The sequence below is a fragment of the Strix uralensis genome, chromosome 2, assembly GCF_047716275.1.
Source record: "Strix uralensis isolate ZFMK-TIS-50842 chromosome 2, bStrUra1, whole genome shotgun sequence".
Lineage (NCBI taxonomy): Eukaryota > Metazoa > Chordata > Aves > Strigiformes > Strigidae > Strix > Strix uralensis.
Window position 1 is genome coordinate 38,034,287 of NC_133973.1, and position 26,655 is coordinate 38,060,941.

Below are 26,655 nucleotides of genomic sequence, written 5' to 3' on the forward strand. Positions count from 1 at the left end.
TCACAGACGAGGGGACCTGGTAGTGTGAGAGGGGCAGATTCTCTCCTGGCGTAATATAAAGAGGAGCTTCCCCTATTGATTGTCAAAGTGCTTGTCTATAATGGATTTAGACTAGCACAAAGCTTCAAAGATGAAATGTTTCTTTTTCTGTGATGACTCTTCCTGGGACTGCAATAGATCCCTCTGCAGTTAGAAACCACCAAATCTTCAGCGTTACCAGCAACAGTTTTGAAATGTCCTGGCATGTCACTACTACTCTGAACCATACTTTCCAAGTACGAGTGTTCAAGGGCAAAGAGATTGTACAAAACCTGAAGACAGAGGAAATGAAAATGGTTGTATCGCAGCTGGAAGCAGGTGTGATGTATTCAGCAGAGATCAGGTATGAAACCTGTGGAAAAATCAGCATCTCCCGCCAAAATGTAAAAACAGGTAAGTAGCCACTTTAAAATACATATACATTCTCTCTCCTTCTTTCTCTCTCTCTCTCTCTCTCTCTCTGTCCACTCACTTGCGGTTCAGCAATGATCCATTTGGTCCTCCCAGAACTCCATTTGCCACCTCCTTCAACACCTTTTCTCTCCTCTACCCCAGCATTTATGCAACCTGGACTATCAGGCAGCAGAGCTCTGGCCTTAGTTGATAAAGCAGTGCCAGAGCTGACTCAGACTATTACAGATACCAGGCTAAGCTAGCTTTTATTTATTTATTTATTTATTTGGTGCCTGGCACTGCATTCTGCTGCCACCCATCTCCCATCACACCCCATTTTTCTTGATTGATGGCTGTGGCCAGTGAGAAATCCAGTCAGCTGGTTTGTCAAGGGCTCAGCTGAGATAAGAAGAGTGCCCAGAGGAAGGCAAGATTCAGCTGAACATTTGTGAATGACCAAGATTAAAGGGAATAACAAGGGCTGCATAAGAAAGCTTGCAGAATACCTGCATAATTTTGTTCAATTAACTAGTGATGATAGCTCCCTGAGACCCTAGGGTGTTGAACAAACATAATTTTGCTTTTCCTTTCTCCATAAATTATTTCCTAAGCCTTCATGCAAATAAAAAAATAAATCTCTCCCCATTTTCTTTGAAAAGCAGGCAGTGAACTATTTAATACCGGCCACAGTGAGAATGCTGCTGTTTATGTTTATCCATAAAAAATACCCTTTGATCAGACAAGGGATGACTCCAGTTTGGGTCAGAAGGAAATTACTCCCTTTGTAGAAGGAAAGTGGGAGGTCTAGTGGTTATGGAAACAGGGGGCTGAATTTCAGAGTATGAAGTTGGAGCCCTCAAGAAAAAGAAGTTTTCCAAAGATCAGTCCAAAGAGTAAGAGCCTCAGATTGTTTATACAGGTTAAAGTGGTTATAGATTCCTTGGCTCTTGGTTTTGGCTCACGTGCTCTGTATGTTATCTGTCAGGGCTTACCAGACAGAGAAGTGGCATGCACTGCTTTTTGTTATTTTCAGTTTAAGAATATATTTACTATCTATGCTATCAAGATCAGGAAAAAGAATAATTGTGACTGGTGGACCAGAGATGAGCTCACAGGTAATTCAACCCTGGATGTAACTCAAATGCAGGAATTATGTAGGGCCAGGTCCACAAGGATATGAGTATAACCACTTGTCATGCAGCTGTAATTAGGCACCTAAATATCTTTATGGACCTGATGTAAGTGCATCTCCTCAACGTATAGGAAGCTCATAACAGAATATCAGCTTTATTTTCTTGGTTTAATACCAATTCTCTCAACCTTCTCCCCCCCTTCTGCTTCCATCATCTGAAATTTTGGTCTAGGTACATCAATTTTGATTGAATCTTTTCCTCTTCTGCTTTTTCAGTGTGTGTTTTAATATTGTGTCCTACAGAGGCCAAGGTATTTGGTGTTACTATGAGGATTCTCAACTACAACTTCACTGATGATTTCCATAATGTCAGCAGTTCAGCATATGAAGAATTTTCAAGACTGTTGCTTGAACAGGTAATGCTAGAATATCTGTGGGTGATATTTTTTTTTCAATTTAGAGTTTATTTAATGTAATAGAGGATTTTATGCCTGGTTGAAATATCCCTATTTCCTGTGACCTTTCTTTATAATTAAAACAAAATTCAACTGACCAGACAGATCAAGCTCTTGGCCTTATTAGCAATGGAGCCAATGAGCATTTTCCCCTATAGAAGAGTAAAGGAATTAAAAATGCAGGCATGCAACAGGAACTCCTTTCCTTGGATCTTTGGTCTGGCAACAAACTCACACTGAATTGAGTTGAAGCTTTTTAATGAATTATTGAAATGACATTGCTGGCATTCATTTCAGTGTTGCCTTCTCAATAAATGTCTGACTGCTCTCAAAGCTCTTCTTTAAGGAAAAGTGATGGGGTCAGGCTTTCTTCTCCAGCCCCATTCATTGCATACACACATGTAGCCACCGACCATGCTCAGGTGTAATCAACCATAAACAAAACTTGAGTCATGAAGTGTATTACCAACTCAGCTTCCCAAACAGGGGGGACATTTCAGATGCAGCAATGTCTTACAGTTTTGCTGTAGAGAACAGGGCCCATAGAGAGGAATTGGGATCTCCATCCAAAACAAGACTTTCCCAAAACAAAGGGTGACTCATAAACATATGTGAATATAAATCCGAAATAAAAAACAATAATGGACCTATATTTTCAAAGGCAGCACAGAAGAGGTGTTTGCTCATGAGAAATTGTAAGTTGAACCTCCTGACATGGTTTTATTTCCCATAGCTGCGAATTGTTTGCTTTTGTTGTGCAGGAGGATTTTTGTGAGTGAATCTTCTCTGAGACTAATGCAGACCTAATTGGCATCATGGCGTTGGGAAGGGAAAGGAGTGTTGCCCATCTGTGTTCCTTCTGCCTCCTTGGGTGTTTGGGAGCACAACATCCCCCTTTCACTTCCTTTCTCCTCTCTTTTCCTTGCTTCCCCACCCTGATGTGAGCTTAGACTGGTTAAACAGCTTGTTTGTAGGAATTTATGGAGCAAACTCTGACTAAATGGGAACAAAGCTGTGTTGATTTATGGTGCTGCATTGTGTGCTCAAAGGCATGCTTTGAGGTGTATGTAGGAACAAAAGGCTCAAGCAAGGAGATGCCTTCTAGAGATGTAAGGTAAAACTGCCAATTCCTGAACAGTTCAAATATTGACAGCAGTATGCCAGCTTTAACGTTCAGAGTAACACCATTTGTTCAACTGATGTGTCTACTTATGGTTTGGTAATCAACTATGATGTAATTGTCATATTACGTTGAAGCTGGGCTGTCTCAAACACATTTTCTTGGAGTTACCCACCCCCATTTTTCTTGTCTCTCATCCTGAGATTTCTTTATCATTGGACTTGGCTGCAGGCTGGACTTGGACTGGTGAGTTTCAAGTACACCCTGAGGGCTAAAGCTATGTCCATACTGGTAAATGAAACATTCCCTGAACCATTCTCTGGCACTAACACCAACTGGCACAAACCAGCCTGTATCCATGCAGTTGGGTCTTCCAAAGTATGGCGGTCACATTCAGGTTGCCTGTTGGGACTGGCCCCTGGCCAATGTTAAGTGTCGAACTCTGCCTGGGTACTGCCTGGGGGACTGCTAGCTGGTAGTCGTCAAAATCAAGCCAGAGTCTGCTCCAGCAACAGTGGAGATGACCAGGTTCCAGTGTCTGAGAGTGCAGAGGTGAATACATAGGAGGTTTGGGGCAAAAAACTTACATGACATACAAAGCTAACATCAAGGGTCTGATCCATGCAGACTTAGTGGGCCAGTTCAGCTGTGATGCAGGCAAACAGGGGCAGAAGGAATTCTGCTTGAGCCAAAATGAAATTTGGTTTGTAAGGCCAGTAGTCAGATGGGTACCATTTTCGAGGGCACCTACGTGCACCAAGGAGACTGACACTTCTCTGTGCCTTAATAATCTCTGAAAAGTAAGATTTCTGGAACACTTTGAAACTTTTTTTTTTACAACATTTTCTATGTTGTGCATATATAAATCTTTAAAATGGTACGACCATAGTTCAGTTTTAAAAGGAGCTATTCCTGTTGGGTTCCTAATTGTTGATGTTTCTCTCCCTTTGCTCAGCTTGAAAATTCATTTCCACCCAACATTTCTGCTTTATACAAATCTGGGAAGCTGAAAGTGCAGACTGAATCCCTGCAAGCCGGAAGCATCATTGTGAGGCTCAGAATCACTGTACAGGATCCTGAGTTTCCAGTCGATGCCTCCATATTTGCCCCAGTGCTTTCTTACCTGCACAATGGTTCTGTGTTTTTGGTGGATCAGCAAAACACTGCAGTAGAAGGTAATTTTTATTATTTTTGTTTCAAGCACGAAAACAGGGTTTGTATTTTGATCACGCACAATATCACCAACATTATTCATGAAAAGTACTTTACAGAGAGACAAAATCTGTGGTTTGTTGGAGGGAAAACCATGATGTGGAAAATCCTCCATGGGCATTTATCCATAAATCCCGAAGTGGTGGAATGAAGGAGCATTGGCTCTCCCCAGGTACCTGCAGGCACTGCTTCCCTTCATAGTGTTTAAGGACGAGTGGAGTCCTTGGTTTCCCTATTATTTTTCCTCCCCTCTCCTCTTTGTGAGAAGTTGGAAGTTTGCCATATCTTTCTCACCCTGAATTGCAGATAGGATTACTGCGGAATATTTGTAGCCTTTAGGTACACATGCCCTCTAGAGAGTTTTGTGCTTCAAGGCTGTGGGGCTGTATGGGCCAGGGTTTAAGAAAATAAATCTAACATCTTCACTATAGAAATCCAGCCAGAGTAATTCCCAAATGTCCTCTCAGTGAATAGGACTACAGAAACATGCATGGAATTTATGTTAAACTAGGCCTTTTTTTGATCTTCAGTAATCACCATTTTTATCTTCAAAGGGCTAAGTTCTGGCTTCAGGTTTCCCAGCTGGCAGAGGCAGACAGAGTTCAAAAAGTTTCCAAAGCCAACAGAATGAGTTATTCTTCTCTTTCAGTGTACTGAGCCCTTAAAAGCTTATGTACTGTGATGAGGGAAAACTCCCTCTGGGGTTGTAAAGCATATGGAGGTTAAGGAGAACAGGACAGGAAAAAAACAGAAGAGACAAATTGCACCTGAAGCCTACAAATATCACAGTGGTAGCAGATACTGAATTGCAAGATTCTGATGTGTGCCAAAATACTTTACAAATGTTATTGATCCTAGGACCAAAAGAGTGGGGAGGAAGAAGGCAATAGCTCTGGACTGTTACTTTAATTGCAGAAAACCACGTGGCTTCCAGTAGCACCACTCTTAGCCAGGAGCCCAGCCAACTCCACTCCTCCTTAGGGGTTAAGAAAAGGGGTCTATTTCTCAGCTCTGCCCAAACAAGTATTGGTTTGACATGAATTTCCTAAAGTCAAATGTGAAAAATAAGGCAAAAGAGTACAGCATATGAAGGAAAGATTTGTATAATGGGCTGTTTTGCTTCCTGACCCCCGAGAGACCTGGGACGTGTCCTTTGACAGCAAGCCTGCACGGATCCTTTGCACCAGTGGAGCAATGCCACCCGGATCCACTGTGAAGCCTGGCCACCAAAAGGCTATATGCTTGATTTATTGACAGTGGCAGAGCAGGGAATTCAACTTTGAAACAGCAAGGATGAGAAGTCAGAAGGGATAGCACAACTGAAGGGAGCAGAGCAATTGTATCTCTCTTTGAAGACTCAATTATTATGTTTACTGCCATGATGAATAGAGACACTAAAATGTCTGTCTGTAGTGTGAGGCATGGTAAGAAAAGAGAAAGGGATGTGTGCTGAGTCAGGCCTGAGATCCATCTAGCACTATATCGTGTCCTCAGTAGCAGCCAGGAGCCAATTCCTGGAGAAGTGTTAGAATACAGCAAGTGTAGACGATGCCTCTCACTGATACTCTCTTAGCCACCACCTGTTTTCAGCTCCAGAACTCCCTGAATCCAAAGCGCTTTCTTTGGGTTTCCCACGTTCCCCATGAAGTCATGCAAACCTTTAGCGTCTGCACCATCATTAGGCAAGGATTTTCACAGATTTTTACCCATTGCTTGTACGTCTCACAGGTATAATGGGTAATCAGAGTGAACACAAAGGTGTTTTTTTATAATTTTTGGAGTAAGACTGTTGGCTGAGGTGTGTAGGGAAGGCAGTTGCCAAACGTGAAAGGCCAGAGAGTTGCCAAGAGTGCAGAAAGAGAGCACAGAGCACACCTTGGCTGAGATGTCATGGTTATAGAGGAAAAAAGTGCAGCGTGTGTGTGTATGTATGTGCATGAGTGATGTACTCGTTCCTGTGAGCCCTGAGAAAAGAACATAAGTGTTTTGGCCTGATGCGTGATTGAATGTGTCCATCAGAGGTGAAGGAATTTGCATAAAAAGCCATGCTGAGTGATGAGAAAGGAAACCCTCAGAGACAATGGAGCCAGTGAATGTAAGTTATTTGGCAATTAGCATGGAAGCATCTCTTGGTGTTTGAAGCCATCAAGAGTCACAATTACTTCATAGCATAGCAAGGCATTAATGAGAGCACTTTCATTGCTGGTGCTTTAATCAATCCTGCATACTTCTGTATCCCCTCTAAGTGGCTCAGGCTGTAACATAATAGGCAGATGCTGGGCACAGGCACATGAAATTGTCTAATGGAAACAGTCACGGATAAAACAATTATCTAATGATGAAGAAAGGAAAAATAATTTAATTGTTAGCTGGAAGAAAGTAAAAGGGGAAGACTGTCTGCAAGCAGAAAGATGAATGCATGTATGTGCATGCACACACCCGCTCTGCACTTTCTGTTTCTAGAATGTGACTTTCCTTTGTTTCAGAGAAATAATCACAGTGATTAATCTCTGCATGTTTGCAGAACAAGCACTAACAATAATGTATTTTTCAAAATAATTTTCTAGCCGCTGATCAGATTATTTGTCCCAAGACACAGTTTTCAGGCTAATCTTCTGCTCTCCCTCACTTATGGTCCTGAGGCAGTGAAGGTGTATGCACAAGGGATTCACTGAGATTATTAATGTCCAAAGCATAAACTTGGCCAAGAAGGCTCCAGAGAGACCTTATAGCGGCCTTCCAGTACTTAAAGGGGGCTACAGGAAAGATGGGGAGGGACTCTACCGGGGAGTATAGTAATAAGATGAGGGGTAATGTTTTTAAACTGAAAGAGGGTAGATTTAGATTATATATAAGGAAGAAATTCTTTACTGTGAGGGTGGTGAGACACTGGAGCAGGTTGCCCAGAGAAGCTGTGGCTTCTCCCTCCCTGGAAATGTTCAAGACCAGGTTGGATGGGGCTTGGAGCAACCTGGTCTAGTGGAAGGTGTCCCTGCCCATGGCAGGGGGGTTGAAGCTAGGTGATCTTTAAGGCCCCTTCCAATCCAAACCATTCTGTGATTCAATGATTCTATGTTTGCTGGAACAGTGTGCAAATGGTAATATAAGACTCTAGATCTAAATCCTTCAAGAGTGAAGAGACTTGGCAACCAAATAGGTCTATAACTCCGTGAAAGAAGCATCCCTAACTGATTCAGAGCAGCTGAGATGATTAGATACAAGGAACACCCTTAGAGTGTATTCATGCATTAATGAACCAGGATCTCTTTTCTGAGGCTACCAGAAAGAGGTGACCCAGTTTGAAAGTAGCACTTTTGAGAAGAAATCTTTCATAAAATGAGGTTTTTGCCCTTAGCACTTCCTCTGTTAAGAACTGAAGAGTGCTTCTCATGGGAGTTACTTGCATTTACCTTTTATTTGAAGCAGAAGACTATTTGGATTAAGTCTCTATTTGATATTCTATCTATTGTTAGCTAGTGGTAACAGATCTATTCATTACCTGATGTATCTGGAGGTACTGTACACAGAACTTGGTATAATGTATGCTTTTGATATAGCTATAGTACAAGCCTACAATATTTTTTTCATTTCGATTAAGTGTTTATTTCTAAAAAAAAAAATAATTATTAAAGAAGTCTTTACCTGAAGAAAATATTTTTCAGAGTACAAGGACAAAGGTTGATTTTTATTTGAGAGAATAACCGCATAGTGTTCTGCATCACCCAGAGCTTGGCTGTCAGTTAAATAACGAAAAAGGAAGAACACATTCATAAGTTCAACAACTGAAGAAAGGACTACTTTATGATTATTTCTAGCTTAATGCAGCCAGAAGGGACTGACTGATGTTCTGGTTTTGGTCTTACAGACTGGGATGAATGTGCTTCTCACACCGAGAATGACTGCTCTGTGTTTGCAGAGTGTATCAATTTGATGGGCTCATACCTGTGCAGATGCAAGACAACCATGGATACTAATCCATCCCGACCTGGAAGAAACTGTGAGGGTGAGCAAGACTGGCATGTAGTTTCCCTTTGCCATGAAAGGTTGGAATAAGTTGTGGTTTTTTACTTCTGTTTTTACTGCAACTGTTTATATAGCACACAACATGTATATAGATGCACCTTTGCAGTCTCTGGCTGAGGGAGTATACATGGTCTGTCTTTGAACATGAAGGTGAACCTTATATATATTTTTAGATTAAATCTCCTTGAGATCTTCCTTGATTAGCCTAATAACTGACTGCTAAGCAACATGAAGAGTACTTTTTCCTCTTTTGGCATGTCTGCAACTAATTTTCTCCCACTGTAATGATCCATGGCCTGCCAACCAGACAGGGAGACCCAGGAATCAAATCTGCTTCTTTGTGTACGCACAAACCAGATTCAACACCATAAAAATCATGTATGCTACACTGTGTTAATGAAATATCCAAGACCTGTTTCTGTAACGCTATTATGCATGGCTGAGTGGTCTCAGTCCCATTTTCAGGTCAGACCCTGGTGCCTCCTCATCCAGTTTGAGGTCCCATTTCAATGTGCGTTTGCTGTGTTGCAGGTGAGATTGTGGACCCTCTCACTGAAACAATGGCTCCTGAAATAACAAACAGCACGGAGTTTGCTCCTGAAGTAGTAAGCCCTGCAGGCCCTGCTTCCCCTGCCACCACTGAGATGCTGGCTGCTGTAGGCTCTGAGATGAGCACCGCCGTACACCTCTCTGATGCACTGCCCCTGGGTGACAAGCAAGTGCCCCACGGTCATTCTCCCACCAGCGCTCCTCCGGCCCTTTGGAAAAAAGACCTGGCAACACAGATGGGCTTCGGCAGGGACAACGGCACCATGACCACGGGGGTTGCAGCCAGCAAGGAACTGGCCACGAGCTCAGATTGGCATGCGGTCGTAAGTCCATCACAGCAAAGCTCTGTGGCAGAGACTTCCCCCAATGCATCGCAGCGAGTAGCTGCTCTCACAAATGCTCCCATGGGCACAGCCAGGCAAGAGCAACTCACTTCACTGTTGCTGGTGTTTCCAAATCAAACAGCCTCTGCTACCACCAGAAGTCACATAGCTTTTGGCACGCCTCAAGCCAGCTCTCAAGGTGGCCCCAGTACAACTCTGCCAGCCACAGGGGATGATGGTGCTCTCACCCTCAACACCACTCTTAGAGCACATGCAGAGATGGGAGGAGAGAACAGCTCTTGGTCTGAGAAATACGCTGGAGACCTGAGGTCACCAGGTTTGCCAGGTGCCTCTCCAGCTCCCAGCCTGATGCCCGGCCCCACCATGGACCGCGGTGAGTATGTGTTTGGCGGGGGCCTGCATGCGTGGTAATTCGGTTGCATGAGAAGCAAAGCCTCACTCAGAGTTGGGAAAGGTGCACAGTTGGAGTCAGTGGTCTGGGATGAAGGTGTTTGAAACTGGTTTTTCTATGTCAAAATTATTTTCTTGCAGGAACTGGCACTTTTTTTCTAAATCAGCATGTCAAAATAATTTCTCTTTCTGGTAATTTGGCAGTTCTCTAGATGTTACATTTCTTCATCTCAAAGCAGATGAAGCAGATCATAGAGTGCACTGAGCATGGCTCATCAAAACATATGTTGCTTGTCCTTTTGCCACACATCTTGGTTTCTCCTGCATGCTCTGGCACCAGGGTACTGCAGCAGCAGCCTCCTACAGAGTCACCTTAGAGACCCGGGAAGGCAAACAACCTGCCTTCCTGTTCCTCTCAGCAGAGGATGGATTAGGCAGAGCCCTGCAAATCCCCTGTGGGGCAGGAGCTTCGTGGAAACCTGTGAGCCACTTTTTCAAGAGCTGTAACTGAGAGTAACTAGGCTGGCATGGAGGGCTTAATCTGTTTGGGTCTGGGGAGGTGCATTGCAGCTAATTAGGGGATTTTTCTGTTGATTAGAGCTGAATCATATTTCAATGTTAGTCAGATTTGGTCTTTAAGTTATGGTTTTGTTTGGAATAGGAATGCTGCTGTCTCTGCACGTCACTACATGTATTTTTTTTTTTAGTGTGTTAGTAAATGATATTTCAGTTTTGTTTCTGCCTCTCATGCCTTCCATATCTCTCCGATCCCAAACCTCATGCCCCTCTGCTCTTTTCTCTTCCCCTCCCATATGGTCACCTGTTCCTGGGGGTCTCCACTCATCCAGCCCCATTTCTGGTTCTCCCGCATTCCTTTCTCTCTATAAAACCTCTTTTTCAGCCCTGTAAGGCCAGCTTTTCTGCTTCTCCAGCCTCTCTTGTACCACCAGTCCTGACCACCAGTGCCACTGTCCACTTCTCCAGTCCTGCTAAGTTCTGGGCAGCCATGCCAATGTCCCTATTCAGCTTTTGTCTTCTCTCTTCTTCATGTTCTTCTTCTTCACTCTGCCTGGCATGGGTGAGATCTGGGAACAGAGCCGGGCAAATAACTGATTTGCGACCTCAGTGGCCAAGTGGACGAAACAAATAATTTTGGGCTGAACACGTTGACCTAAATTGAAAAGCTCCATTTACTGCTTTGCTTTGTGTTCCCCCTGCCCCCTTTCAATGTAGGGAAGAGTTAAAAAAAAATGGATTTTTTAAAAAATGAGAACAAAACCTGTTCTTTTTTAAAAGAAATCAAAATAGCTAATTTTAACTGACAAAAAACCAAAGGTCTTTTTCTTCCAGCTGGAAAACAAATTGAAGAATTCCACATAAACAAGTTCAGTTTATAAAAACTTGTTTTCTTTTCCTGATGAATCAAATATTCAGCCAAGTGCTGGGAAAGAAGCTTGTGAAGGGATTATGCCTGAGGAAAAAGAGAAAGAGCCACTATAGTAGTATCTAACTAACCCGGGGCAGGAAACTCAGAGGGCAAAAATGCGCGTTTGGTGAAGTTTAATATAGAGCTCCTCCTTGTGGCAACATCTCTGATCTGGAGGGTCAACCTCAGCCGACTCTTCATAAAGTCTGTCATGTCTTTTAAATACAGATTTTTTTAATTTTTTTTTTTTTTCCTGAAAATTGTTCAGAACATTTTCCCCTCTCACCATCAGATAACTGAATGTGGTTTATCTCCTAAATACCTATATTCACATGCCAGGACAAGCCATAGCAAAAAGCAAGCTCAAATCCTTTGATGTGATTGGTGGTGGTGAGGGTTCCTTTGGGATCAGAAGTACGCTGGATAAAGGAAGCCTGCTTTGGTGGCTTGCTTTAAGCAGGCACGACTTTCTCCTCTCCCCTGCAAAGCTTTACTTGATGACTATTTCTTTGCCTCTGGTACCTGTCCCAGCTCAAGGGATTATTGCCCCCAATGTGACTAGAAAGAACTCTGGTGTAACATGGTCCACTAAGTTTATGCAGAGCCTGGCTTTTCAATTCTTGCTACTTCAGAAAAAGCAGCCAATATGGGAGACTAAAACTCAGTATAGGAGTCTGACAGTCTCAGAGCTGGAAGCTGGTGCCTTGTATACTGTTGAAATCAGGACAGATGTGTGTAGGGAGGAAAGCAAGCTGGTACACCAGAAAGTAAAGGCTGGTAACTTGATTCAGAAACAATTTTAAACTGAATCCTTAGCCAGATGATAGAGTTCTTGAAGTCCGTGGTGAAGACTATCCTATATTCATATAAAACATTGAAACATTAGATCTTGTTATGCTGGGAGTGATGATCTGTTAGCAGCTGGGAGGCAGTGTGAAGACAATTGGCTGGCAAAGGTCACAGTATTGGGTGATGGCAGTCAGCTTGCCTGGCTAGCCACTAAAAGGATGCTAGGGGTATGAATCATGTCTTGAGAAGCTCTTTCTCTCCTGCTTGTGATCACCTTCAGTGTCTGTAGTAACAATGCCAAAACCAGTGGTATCTAGAAATAACCTTTGAATATAAAATAACATTTGAAACTGCCTTAATGTGATTCAGAAGATTCAACTTCAGGGATGGAGCATACACCCTGTTGGGGTTCATCTTATCTTAAAATAACTGTATAAAGTGTAGATGTCCAACCTCAGGCAGCTGTCTGACCTTCCTCTGAGGTTGGAGGGAGGACCTTGGTGCCACAGTGATTTGCCTTTTGGAGGGACTACTGTCGCCCATTGCATGTAGAGGAAGCTGGGACAGCTATCTGAGTCTAGGAGAGCAAATCAGGTGCCTGAACACAGCCACAGAGCAGCATTTCAGATGGCCAGAGCATCAAAGACAGAGCTGGCAGATATAAGACCTACAGGAGGTCAGTGCCTTTCCTGAGAGTCACCTGGTGGTCAGAGAGGGCAGACTAAGGTGCTGGATGCCTATGTTTAGGCATTTGGGGTTTTGGCTATATTTCAGAGGATTGGTTTTCTGCCATTATGAGTCAATGCATACCCCATACACAGGCATGCCAGTGACTGTCACACACTTGTCCATGGATTACCATCCATAGAACATGTATTTAAATTGTCTTTTTCTTACTTTACAGCTGTCCAGAAACTTAGTGGCACGGTACGGATAACAAATGTGAAATACTCTCTGTGCTTTAGCAATACAAGCAGTGAGGAATACCAAACCTTTGCACAGCTCTTTGTTGATGAAGTAAGTGGCTAAGAAAGATGTGACCTGTTACTGATCTCAAAGAAACCACGTGTATGATCTTTTTCCCACGAAGGCTGCATGCCACATGTGTGTCTCTTGACGCACCTGTAAGGTCTGTGTTCCCCTGACTGTCTGAGACTGCAGGATGAGCATGCAGCTGTGTTTTAGAGTGAGATCAGGATCTGGGGATTCTCTGGTGCCTCCATTTCCTCTGCTTATCATACCCGGTTATACTGGCTTATTGATTTCCTACAGGGGTGTGGCAAAAAGTTAATGGATATTTGCAAAGTGCTCTGATATCCTTGCCCTGCACAGTGGTGTATTAATGAACTCTATGATTGTTATTACCCTTTGTCATAGTACTTTAAGGTTGACATTTCTTATAATCATCCTTGTTTTTGTAGCCCCCTATCTGGAAAGGGAGTGGTTTCTTGATAAATCACCTCTGCCCTCACTTCTAATTAGAGCTCAGGATATCAAAGCACAGTGTGATATCAGCTGTGTCTTTAACACTCTCATAATTCTCAGGCATTGCCTTTGACAGTATCACTCTCCTAATTTCTTAGTGAATTTATCACAGATTTGTTCCTGCTGGTGTTTACTCAGACACACCTGTGCTTGGAAAACCGCTGGTTATGCTGGGCTGCTTTATTGCCTTCATTAATTCCCCTTAACCGTCTGTGTTTTTAGAGGCCCTGTTAACTGTGAGGATAAATCCATTGCTGACAATCATATGAATTTTCAAATCCTGCAGAGGTTTCCCCAAACTCTCACTGTGTACAGAGTTACAACCTGTCACTGAAATACAGCTGTCCGCAGCGGGTGCACTGACAACAGCGTGTGTTCGGGCAGAGGTCAGGCCAGCATGGGGTTTGAGACAACTGCAAGGAAGGAAAAGCATGATCCGTTTAGCTGTGCATGATGTTTTCTTGGATATCAAATAAGTTTGCCACTGGTTGTTACCAGTTTGCACCTTTCTGGATGTGTTAGCAGAGCACAGCTTTCTCTGAGTTGTTTTGGCCCCAAGCTGTCACATCAGAAAAACAGTCACAGAATGAGAGTGACATGATTAGCAAAGTGAAAAGGGAACAATTCTTCATTGACCTCACTCTCATTCAGCATCATTCTCTATCTGAGGCTATTCTGGAATAGCATGGTATTAAAATGGACTAAAATGAATATATTTTCTTCACACAGACAGATACCTTAATCCAGAAAATCATGGATACAAATATATTTAGAAAATTTGTAAAATGATTGTATAAAGGAACTAAAGTAAGTTTTGTGTCAGTTTTACCCAGTTCTCAAAGTTTCAGGCAGAAGATGATCACTTGTGATTATAAGAAACTAACTCCTTTTTCCAGCACATTGGTTTTGTGGATCAGCTGGTGAGATGTGCCAGTGTTGATTGCATCTACTTCTGAGCCACTGTATATAGGCTACAGTTGCATAGCTGCTGTATATGGCAAAATATGTTGCGAGTGTTTTATTACAAGCATTGTGTTTCTAGATGCCAAAGAAAAGGAAGTTTAGGAAAACAGAAAGATCTTCATATTTTCTTTTCAGGTTATAAAGTCCAGAAACTGCTCCTTTAAAGTAAGTGAGGAAAGTTTCATGGGCTTTAAAAGTACTATCAGGTTCCAGTTAAATAAAATTTGCCAGAGATGTTTTTTTAAAACCATCTACAGTTCAGAGGATTTATAAATCCTAATGTGTATAATGTTCTTTAACATAGAGCTGCCCCAGCACTTAAGTGGCATGTGGTTAAATTGGCAGCACAGCAAATGGAAATACCATCCTTTAAATAATGTGTAGATGACAATGAGGTAAAAACAATGATGTGACAACTTCCACTGTCATTGTCCAGGCTAGTTTCACCATCCTCCTTGCAAAGCAACTGAAAAGCCTCATAGCTAAGGGTGAGAGAGCATTTTAGTCTTATTGGGTTGTTCTCGGGCCCTTTTGCAACAGCCAAGAAGAATATCATGGCAGCTAGGGCTTGTCCTCAAGGAAATGAGTCAGGAAAACAAAAGGTTTGAATTGAAAATACATTCACTGAGGTGCATTACATTCCTGAGTGGAAAGGTTGTTTTGAATTTGGGTATTTTAAACTTAACTGAGTGACAAAAAGTGTGAAACTAACAAATGATATTGCCTTATCAAGGTGACCCCCTCATTTGAAGTGACATAACCTTTGTTTGTTGTAGCTTAATGCATTTAAAATTATTGCAGTTAAAGTTATCTGTATGTGAAATGAGTGCTGATACAGGGATTAAGGCGGTTTCATTATTCCAGTGAAATTTCACCCCTTTTGTTAATTTGAGTTTATCTGTAATCTGGGACAACCTTAAATGTGCTGGTGATGGTGCCTGGGCAGATGTGTGCTCTAGTACCTTCTCTCTGAAGGTGAAGCCAAAGCATGGACAGTGGGGAGGGGTTTTTTTTCTCTTTGAGTGAAAAAAAAGGCTACATGCAGGGTTCTGTTGAAATTAATGTACTGTTTACTTAGTTATTTCCAGTTTCCAAACTGCCAGTGCATTCCCTGCTCTGCTGGCCATGCAGGCACCTGTGCAGGTACCCACAATAATTCCAACGAGCTGCTGACATTTTGCCTGGGACCTATGGATGGCTGGTCCCAGAAAACCCACCAGACATGCCACAGCCACCCATGGGTTGAGCCTGGATGCCTGGGTCTGTCACTTTCCTTTTGTTCAAAAAACTTTTTGGCCTTTTCCGTCCTGTTAAATTGGCTTTAGTGTGGCTTCCATCTGGCCCTGAACTTGGACTTTATCCGCCCCCTGGTTTTCTTGCCTGAGCAAGGGACATTCCCTTTCCTCAATGCTGGTGTTAATTTTGCTTATGTTCGCTCCCTTACTTGTGGCTCTTCTTCTGGCATACTGATTTCTCCTGGTCTTGCATTGCTCACATTTCCTTTGTGTGCTACAGAAATTGTAGATACAATGATGGATCCCAATATAATTTATTTATCTAATAAGAAAACTTCATACTCAAGGGTCATATATATTGAATATTTCCTTCTAAAAGCTTGCTCTTTCCTTTTTTACTAGCACCACTTCATCAACTATTATTTTGATAACCTAGGGTGTGGTACCTGTTGTGAAACCATGTAGCTTTCTGGATAAAGGGTTTTGTAGTGCCGCCTAGTGGCTGAATACAAATACCATCAGTGTCTCCTGACACATTTCAGGCTCTGAGTCCTGCTTTGTGAAGAAAAATGTGAGTAAGGACAGAAACAAAACAAACAAACAAACAAACAAACAGATTACAAAAAATCCCAAGACTTAGGTAAAAAGAAGCACAGTTGAAACAAAATCTTCAGGACAGATGAGAAGGGAATACAGGTGAAATTGGGGATGGGCTAAGAGGATGTCACAGGTGTTGTGTATTTCATGTCCAGAAGTTCAGATAAAAACTATGAAAGATGAAAAGTTAGGGCTGACCTCCAACTTTTCAGTACATGCTTGTGAAACAGCAGAAAGAGAGAGGAAAAGGGTCCCAGGAGTCCCCTGGCTTGGTGAAACAGGAGATTTTGGGGCTGACGAGGACAGCCTACAGTTTGCCCAGGCTTTCATAGGGAAGTTAGCCCTTTCCATCCTCCTGTCTTTGCCTGCATGCCCCATGGGACACTGCAAGGTTTGCTGTGTGGGACTGCCGGGCACGTGGGAGCCCTTTCCAGGTGGCTGGCTTGCTCCAAGGGGTTTGCTCTATGTAATGTCACCTTGCCACCAAGCTCATGCAATACGCATCAGCTCTGATGACTCAGAAAAAGTCTGCAGCATGCCTGCAAAATTTGGGGTAGTCTGCAGGGCTGGATAATACATAGCGGACAAATAAGTCAGGGCTAGATAACACACAGCAGGCAGGGAAGTCAGGCTTAGCCCATAGGTTGCAAAAGCTCTGATCACCTGGGAGAACCAAAAACAAAATGCACAAGCTCTATTTGTGGGTGCAAGGGAAACGAGGCTGCTTCTCCTGTTGTCTCCCACCGCTGCCCCTTGCCCTGCCTCTTCCCTAGGCTCTCCTTGGTAGGAACAACTGCCTGCACCCCTGTGCATTACACCACTGACATAAGCTCTGCCTTAAACTCATGGCTGAATTCCAGCCCCACTGTTCCAAACATTTCCTGCAGAAGATGTGTAGAGGAAGAATGGGTCAGAGGTGACTGCAACATAGCCCCCACCTGCCCCCTTAATTCTCTGGCAATTTGAGCTAGGGAAGGAAGTGAGTGATGTTCCCTAAAGAGAGGGCCTAAGGCAGAGCAAGGTGCTGGGAAAGATGTGAGACTCTCCTGTGCAGGGCAGAGAAGTGCCAGCTCTCACCTGGGCCAAGTGCTGCTCATCTGGCCCTTATAGTGCAGTAACTCTGCAAATGAGCACCCTCTGGTGCTCTGTGCTTTCCTCTCTGATGGCAGCTCCTGGGAGCCTGACAGCCACTCGAGGGCAAAGTCAAAGAGCAAGTATGCTGAGAAATCACAAAAATGTAGGTGTTTCTGTGGCTGTTCCCATCTCTCTGTGTCCTGCATTGAAGCTAGTGGGTACTATGTACAAGGAAGCTGCATGTATCCCAGGCTCAGGAGGGTTGACAGGGATGGCATGGGATTTGTCCTTCACGTGCTGCTGAGAGCTGCTCTCTTACTGTGGACAGTCTCCTGTTGCACTGTTGCTGACAGTTTCTAGGTGCACTTTTAATATCAATAGTTCAGAACAGCCTGTACTACCTGCCTGATGCAGGCTTGAAAGTTATGTCCCACGCTTTCTGTTGCTGCATTTTCTAAGTGTGAAAGAATGTAAAAAGACTTCCCAGACACACATGAGATATTAAGAAACACAGATGATCTGTGAACATCTCCTGGAGAAAGTAGAGAAGAAAATATACAATTCTAATGGAAAAAAATCAGGACATTGATGGATGGTATGTTTCAGCCTGGGCTTACCATGGCATCTGGTCTTTAGTCTTTAGGTATGCATTTTCCTGCATGTGTGTGTGTGTGTCTGTGCCCTGCTTTCCCTTGGGACATGCAGGTACACAGGGAGTCCCGTCCAGTCTTACTGGGCCCCTTGTCTGGGTGACTAGAAGAAAAGGACTGAGGGAGGCAATTGTGGATGTTTACCAGTTTCTCTTTGCAGTGAGTTTCACAGAAATTTGCTGTATTTCTGTGTATAATGTTTTCTCAACATGTTCTTTAAAGCTGAATTAGTATTAGCCTTGTGTCTTGTCTGGGGTTGGTCCTGTGAGATGATGCCATCTGACCTGTGTCTGCTCCTCCTGTGGTTGGTGCTGGGCCTGGAGATGAAGTAGAATGGTGCTGGAAATGCAAATGCTGTTGTATGTCCTCCCCATGGCTCCTGTGTATGTCCAGGTGCCCTATCCCATGGACTGCTCTCCTGTGGGAGGAGGAGGAGATGTTTCCATGGGTGGCTGCCCTCCATAGGTACCCAGTCTTGGAGGGTGGAAAGGGAAGAGGCTGAACATGCAGCTCCAGTCTGTTTATTTTTTGGAAGGGGTTGGTGCCTCCATCTGAGCGGGACAGCAGAGAGGCTGAGCAGCCCAGCTGGTGCAAAACCTCACACAGGGCTGTGTTTTCCCATCCCACAAAAAGCTGACTATCCTGCTCTCCAGTGTGGTAAAGGAGGCAGCTTCTGGGTGCTCAGTGTGCTTTGAAAAAGGTGATGTTTTCTTTCTTAGGCCACTAGTAAAGGCCAACGTTACTGTGTACAGACTGTGAATGTTTATTTTATTGATTTCTCTATGCTGACCTAAATTCAGCTGAGATTTGGTGCTGCAGTACCAAAATAGTGCAGAGTCATTTCCTAGTCCAGCTCTTGGACTCTCAAGGAGGACTGTGTGATGACAGAATTTGCAGAAATGGTATGATACTCCTCAGGGAAGACTTTAATGAAATATTTCTGAAATCAAATTGAAGACTAGCTTAACAGGAGGTTGAACTGTGTGGAATTGCTGATGAAATGAAACATCTTTCTGTTTTCTTTACCCTGGTCTGGGCATTTAAAAAGAAGCATTATTTGCTTGGCTCTGGTGAGAAATCACCTGTGAAGAAAGTCTTGAGGGTGGTCTGCTCTAAGCTGTAACATACCTGAGCTGAGGGAGCCCTCTGAGACATATATACAGTGTGGAGTGTCAGGAGGTATCTCCACTTCCATTAGCAGCTCCTTCTCGTATCGGGTTGCCCCCTCTCCCTGGAGACACTTTGAGAGGCAGAACAGGGGAGATTCCCTGCAGTCTCTTCCCTCCTGTGCTGTTACCAGAGGCAAGGACCAGTGCCAAATGACAGATGAGCTATCTTATTCGCTTAGCTTGTTTAATATTAATGCTTAAATATATACCATATCCTTCAGCTGCTATAGAGTGGAAATATTATAAAGCAAAAGGTCAATTTTCTGCTGCTTCTTCCAGAGTATGAAACACAATTGTAATGCATAATGCTCTCTTCTGGACAGTGTACAAAGCCTTAAATGTAATTGCTTCAATCTGTCCATGTCCACGTGCATTTTGTTTTTATTCCAGGTACATAAATCTCTGCCCCTTGAGGTTCTTCAGCAGATGGATGCTGGTCTGATTAAAGTGTTGATAACGGGTATTACTAATGGGAGCACAGTGGTAAGTTTCAATTTACTGATTGCAGAAGATGTGGATATCTACTACATCATCACCACTTTTCGTGATGCCTTTGAACACAGCTCCTATTTCACAGTTGAAAAGAGCAGTCTCTCCATAAATGGTAAGGAGCAGCTAGTATCCCAATAGTTTTTCAGAACTAGAAAAATGATAAGCCCTATTATTAATCTGTACTTTTTGGGGTGAAAGTGTCTGTAAAACGGATGAAAAGCCCTTCTTAAAAGTCCTTGTATTGCTGCTGCTTATCCATCCAACAAGCTATTTCAGAGACCATCAAAAGATGAAATAAGAAGTGAGGTACTCCTGATCCAAAAGTACAGAACCCACTGGTCTTTTTGCCTATACCTAGCATTAATTTTATAGGGAAGAAGAAATGGAGACGTTAGAAACAGTGGACACAAATTGAGGGTTCTATAAACTACCTGGCAAAACAGGTCCCTGTACACAGACATAACTAACTGTTTAAAATAATTCTGAAGCATATTACACTCTGCTTTGCACTGATAATTTTGCATGAGATGTAAACCCCAAGAAATGAATGAACGTGTGAATTCTTCTGCACGGGGTGTATGTGTTTTCCTCACACATCTGTGGGTCAGGAGTTCAGATGAAAGTCCACACTTTACCAAGACTAGCACAATGGCTGATTGTATAACTTATTTTCCTTTATATGTAACTGAGGTCCATAACAAGAAACATTAGTCTCCTGACTAACCGTTGTTGAATTCTGTTTCACAAGTCAATGTGTCATCTCTGAAAAAAATGCCAAATTCTATATTCTTAACGTGATACATTTGTTCAAAGAATATCATTATAAGCTGTCAATTAGAATCTCACACAAAATGACTTCAGAAACATGTATATGGTCTGCCCTGCACATTCTCTTTGCCTGTTACCCTCACAGCTGTGAATCTGGAAAGTTACATATCCTGTTAATTAGTAAGATCATGACTATCTTGTGGTAGTGCTTTGTAGAGTGCCTGCCCCCCTTGAACCTGTGCTAAAACAAATTGTTTGTTTCAGGGACAGGTCCCCATAGAGCAGGTGGTTAGTGCTGCTTTCTGAATCCTACCTATGGTGGTAGGTCTTTATTTGCACAGTTGCAATCAGACTTTGTGAAGAGAAAGGGAAGTAAAGCATATTTTTCCTTTCAAAAGTGAAAATTTTGGCCAGGTAAAAATTAAGAAATCAACTAGACTGCAACTTGGACCAGTCACACCACCCTCCTGCTTCACTCATGCTGGGCATTTACTAACAATCTCTTCAGGAATGTGAAATGAGGGAGGCAGCTGAGGAAGCCCCTGGGGTTAGAAGCATCCCCTCAGGCTGTCGATCAGTTTTAGGAGCATGGGAACTCTACAGCAGGGTGCCTACATTTCACTGAGTATCTGCTGAGCATCACTGGTAGCACAGCTCCTGGAGGGTTTTGTCAGTGCCTTGCAATTAGCCCTCTGGGCTTCCAGTGTCCCACCTCTTCTAGACTCAGAAGCTGCTTGACATGTACAGCAGAGTATCACAGCTAAGAGGTGTAATCCCACCATATCATGATGATATGACTGTGCTCCCATTTCAGAACCATCACATTTTCATTTATACATTCTCCACCTTTTCCCTTGTGCTTAAATATACTCAACAGATTATGATGAGTGCAAAACCAAAGAAGATGACTGTTCCCCGGATGCATCATGCCGTAACACACTTGGGTTTTACCAGTGCAGCTGCAATGAAGGATTCGCTGATGTGCATCCAGAAAGGCCTGGAAGAAGCTGTGAAGGCAAAAAAAAATAATTTATTAAGTAATAGTAATGGCTAACTGAATGCTCAGTGATCTGATCTTTACTGGAACTTGGTCACACCTGCCATAGGTCTTGAAATTTTGCCAGGGATGAATTTGGTTTGTTGTTTTCATGTGAATCCTAATGAGGAAAGTCTTGCAGTGGACTTTAAGTATTTCTGACTGTGTAATATTCTGTCAAGAGCGTTTACTATATTAATATTTAATACTGTCTTTGTAAGGTTCTTTTAACAGTTCTGTTTTCTCATATTTGCCATTAAAATTAGATAGGATTGTCAAGACTGTTAGTTGTTTACATTAGCAGTAGCAGAGATAATAGAGAAGGTAACAGAAAGCACTAGGTACATAGTTTGACCTCTGTATGGCAGCTGGCATGTTGGTATTACAACTACTTTTTTGTATGAGTCAATTCATCTAGCTTCTCTCTCCTTAAATCATTTGTTAGCTGATGTATGATGGGTCTCTAAGCTCCTAAATTCTTTTAGGCTTCTTCAGTAATTTATATTTGTTTTTGTAACCACAGTGATAAGCCACTCTTTAGCTGAAGTCAACTGATACCAACCTTTGCTCAGTTTTGTTTAACCAAGATATTTCTTTTTCTTCCTCTTACGTTCAAATCAGCAACTTCTAAATTTGGAGCATTTCTGAAAGCTGAGGGGTTCCAGAAGTGTGTATATATATATATGTACAGATTTTATAAGTTGTTTGGGAAATAGATGCTATTTGTATGTACAACCCATTAAAATTGTTTAAGAGATTTTTTGGCAATGAGACACATCCTTTGTGTTTCACTGCAAATGAAGCTTATTCTCTTGGTGCTCTCTAAGTCAGTGGTGGATGAATACTTAGGTTGTTTCTACCAGCAAAGAGCCATGGAGTAACCCCAAAGCCTGTGCTGGATGTCAAGTATTTGACATACCCGTTGACCTCAACCTGTGCTTCCCCTTTTCCCCTGCTTGCTTTCTTCCTGAAACCATTAAAGGTTGCTACTAACACATTTGTTCAACTCCCCACTGTGTCTCTCAGGACAATATGTGCAATGTGGACCTGCTACGTGAGGTTTGTCCTGCACTTGCCCCAAAAGGGGTTTTCCAAAGCACTCAGGGTCGTATCTTTTGGGTACCAACTGGTCACAGATGGGGCCAAGTTTTTTAACAGACTCCTCTCCTGTTTATACCCCACACCTGGAAGTGTGCAGTCTCCTACAGTACTAGGCAAAAACATCTGAACACTTGCTGAGCTGCTTACAGTTGGGGATTTCTTGCAAGCACCGATCTTCCAAAATCTGTGTATACATGTTCTACTCAAGCACACTAATTATTGCAGCTCTGAGGAAATAAAGCACTTCAGCTTTACTCACAGGCATTTTATGTATCTTTCTTAAAAAAGGCCACAGCTTTGGCAGTAAGTAGAGCAGGTTAAAAAACCAAAAGAAGATAGTTTCCTGCCAGTAACTGTGAGTTTCCCCCTAAGACTTTGTTTTTACCTTATGAAATCAATCTGAACCTGTAAATTACAACAGTACTTTTATTTTTGGCACTCTTCAGCATTACCTATCAGCCAGAAGGCAACAGTGATGGATAAGAAATATGTACACAACACAGTTTTACCTGCGACATCTTTGCAAACTTCAACTCATGTTTCTTCTCCTGCTTCATTGGACTTCTCTACTACTGCGCACAAAGCTTTGGAGGACACCACATTCTCCGGCATGGTGCTGCCTCTTCTCACCATGGATCCTGTGTCAGCTCCCGATGTTTCTCCTCAAGCATCTCCTGTCCCCCTCATTAAACCTGCCCAGGAGGTTTCCATTAAAGGTGCAGTGAGAGTGTTTTGTGAAATCGAGAAGATTGTCCTTGCCATCCAGAAAAGATTTTTACAGCAGGAGTCTATCCCGGAAACCTCTCTGTACCTGGGGGAGCCTCACTGCAATGTGAGCATCAGCAATGGCACTCACGTGGTGCTGCAGGCAGGCTGGAGCGACTGTGGCACTGAAGTTGAGACTGTAAGTCCCCTGAGTTAGTGAATGCGAAGAAGCCCTGAAGCATTTTTTTTTTCTTGGGGTGGGGGGTAGGGGGCTGGGGTGTGAGGGAAGTGCTGATGGCAGATCCTTAGCTAGGAGTACAGTCTCTTAGTTGTTGAAATGTTGGACTAAGAAATTTCTTTGGAGAAAGAAACCCCCTTCCTGTGACGGAAAGTTACCTCTGTTTGGGATGGTGGGCAGGCAAGGAAAGAGGGGAACCTTTGATGTAAGGCAACAAAAGATAAGGGAAATGACAATCACTTCCCATGCCTCTCCGGGTTCCCTTTGCAGCTGTCAGAAGCTTCTCTTTTCTTAAGAGCAATTTCATAATTGTATTTAGACGAATATTCCAATTGCTACCAGTAGTGGGGGCAAAAAGTGATGGCTGTCTCTCTGGATCCCAGACCAAAGGCTGTGCTCAGGTCATGCCAAAGTACAGAAATTCTGTTGTGGAACAATGATTATTGCAGACTAAGGAAGAGGGGGAAGACTGGTGGATTTTCATTGTCTCACTGTACAGCAACTAAGATACTAGAGGTTTAATCTGTTTGATTTTTGCAGCCAGGAGAATGGAGAATACCCAAGCACTTGAAGCTGGTAAGCCTGCAGCTCTGCTATATCCCTAGAAACACTGATGTTCACAAGTTGCGCTTTCTTCTTTCTGTGTGGCAGAACATGACTAATACTGTAGTGAAAACCATCCTTCGGAATGACGTTTCTGCTCAGGGAGTAATCCACCACTTAAAAGTTGCCAGTCCCATTCACTGCGTGTTTCAAAATGATCTCTTGACTTCCTCTGGCTACACTGCAGAAGGGTAAGTAGCAACTCTCTCGGCTTTGAAATGCTGTTGTGTGGTTGGGCGCTGCTGCATTGGAAAAATCCCCAGGGACCTTAGCTGTATCCAGTGACAGTACTTGCTATGCTAAGGACTCTGTGATCCTGAGAGTCCTGTGCTCAGGTGATCCCTCCTTCTCTTCTCCTCCATCTAACGTGTCAATAGATCCAACACCCAGCAAGTCTGGCCACTGCCTGGCTAAACCATAGATGAAAATAAATGGGAGCTACTGGTACAGGTTTGGGAGTGAAGTGCTAAGGCTTGGACAACAGGCCCAAGCCAGAGCTGACCTATAGATGAATCCTGTATATTTTATAACTGATAACCATTGTGCTAGTAGGTATTGTACTAAGTTATAACAACCCACTTACGCTGATGTAAAAAGTGCTAAAGCATTGAAATACTGAACCCTGAACAACAGGCCCCAAGCCGAAGCTGCTAACTTAGTATGTAATCATTAACAAAGTACGTAAGCTCGCTAGTGGAAGATGCAGCTTAGACAGAGTATAATCAGTAGTGAGAATGAAATGCTGAGAGAATGTATCCAACTTCCCTTGTTTAGCCTTGTTCAAGGCAGAGAACCCACGTATTTGGCCTTGTTAGAAACTCCCTTGGTTTCCCTCCCCCCCCGAGCCCTGGCCAGGCTTTGGGTAGAATCCAACAGGAGAATGAAACCAGAAATTTTCCGCTCAAAACAAAGGTGCCAGCTATTCTGGCCTGCCGATCTCTAGTATATAAGGCTGGACCCACTCACAGTGTCTTGGGAAGCCTCACCTACGGATGGACGCATTGCGTAGGACTTCCCACTTGCCGGGACAGGCTCTCCAAATCCTCGCTGTAACCGGGGCTCCCCAGCGACTGCGGATCTGGATGATGGTAACATATGCAAGTGGTGATGTATCTTTCTTAATCACTATTCTCTCTCCCATGTAGTAATGATTTGATGCATTACCCTGTATTTTCCTATTTGGTGCTTTAGGTGCATTATTCTGCCTTTTCTTACTGCACGTTTTACTCTGTTACATTATTTGGTTATCACTAGTAAAATACGCCTGCTCTTTTCACTCTGCTGCCCAAGTTTAATTGGTATCCTTAATCAGCAAAACAGGGAGTCAGAATTCCTGACTTCTCTTTGCCTTCTTGGGAAATCATGTGTAGCAATAACAGTATTTTCCTGCTTTTGGAACATAAAAATCATGTCTCTTTTCAACTGAGGTAGGCATATAGACTGCTAAGTGGGTGCTGAGGATGGCAATTTTTAATCCCCACAAATCCTTATTTGATCAACTTGGAAAAAGAGAAGATTTGTAACGCAAATACTTTTTTTACAGAAGGCCCCATCTTCAAGTAAGATGGAATCAAATCCACTGTTCACAGAAAATCAAGCCCACGTGCACAGAAAAGGCAGAAGCACAAGCTTTGCTCTGATGGTGAATGTTCTCCCTTCATACAAATGCACCTCCTCTCTTTTGCCTAGCCCCATGCTTAAGCTATCATCACCAAATCCACTTTCTGTTTCCTAGACCTGTTCATTTTCCTCTCTATCCCCCTGTAAAGTCTTTGTCAGGCCCTCTCTCTCTGAGCTCTATAATTTTCTCATGTCCCCCACTTACTGTTCAGATTTGTCCCATCTCAATTTTTTTGGCTCTTCTCTTCTGCGCTAAGCTTTTACTTTCCTTATTTTGAACTTTACAACAGCTCATAATCTTGTTCCCTTTCTGCTCCACTCAAATCTCTCTCTCAGGTCTTCTTGTATTGCCAAGACATTCCACCCTTTGGATTTTCCCACTTGCATTTGCATGTTCCCTATGTGCCCAACTAAAAACTCGATGCATTTTCAGTCTTTCCTCTTGAACAGCGTCCTAACCTCCTGGATTGTGAATAACTCTTCACTACTTAAATGTGCAAGAGGTGGAGAAACAGGCACTGATTTATGACATAGATACAAACAGTCAAATTTGTGGTCTTTAAAGGAGGTTAATTGATGTTTCAGACTCTACACCATCTTTGAGGATTTGCATGAATCTGGACACTTCAGAACAGAAATGCAGTTGTTTATTGGAAACTCCCCATTACCAAAAAATTTCAGCGTCTCTGCCAGTGACGATGTACTGATTGAAGTGGGGATCCAGAGAGCAGACAGCAAGCTCAAGGTGGTCCTCACTGACTGCTGGGCAACTCCAACTAATAATTCAGTGGATCCCCTCTCATTTGTTTTTATCAGCAACAGGTACAGCAATGCCACTTGCAAATAGCATGTGCCATACCTTAGATCTTCCAGTGGCACTGACTACTAATGTGTTGTATTTTAAATGCCTTTTTTGTGTGTTCTCATCATTCATATACACAGTCCCTTACCATGTGGACTGGTCACACCTTCTTTGAACAAGAGAGGTGGGTATGAAAAGAAAATGTTTTGAAAGGGTAATGTGGTAGTTGTTTGAGTTTGGTTGTC

At 43.0% G+C, this 26,655-nt stretch overlaps 1 protein-coding gene across 1 annotated transcript in view; it reads left to right on the forward strand.

Annotated features, from left to right (window-relative positions):
* The window catches only part of UMODL1 (uromodulin like 1), a 53,753-nt gene that overhangs the window by 18,592 nt on the left and 8,506 nt on the right, over positions 1–26,655 (forward strand). The window contains exons 8-18 of the mRNA XM_074860911.1: positions 178–432; positions 1,868–1,980; positions 4,095–4,314; positions 8,217–8,354; positions 8,906–9,640; positions 12,777–12,889; positions 19,436–19,649; positions 21,183–21,320; positions 22,889–23,346; positions 24,037–24,179; positions 26,194–26,430. Of these exons, the coding sequence (XP_074717012.1) occupies positions 178–432; positions 1,868–1,980; positions 4,095–4,314; positions 8,217–8,354; positions 8,906–9,640; positions 12,777–12,889; positions 19,436–19,649; positions 21,183–21,320; positions 22,889–23,346; positions 24,037–24,179; positions 26,194–26,430 (2,764 nt within the window). The remainder of the gene's footprint in view (positions 1–177; positions 433–1,867; positions 1,981–4,094; positions 4,315–8,216; positions 8,355–8,905; positions 9,641–12,776; positions 12,890–19,435; positions 19,650–21,182; positions 21,321–22,888; positions 23,347–24,036; positions 24,180–26,193; positions 26,431–26,655) is intronic.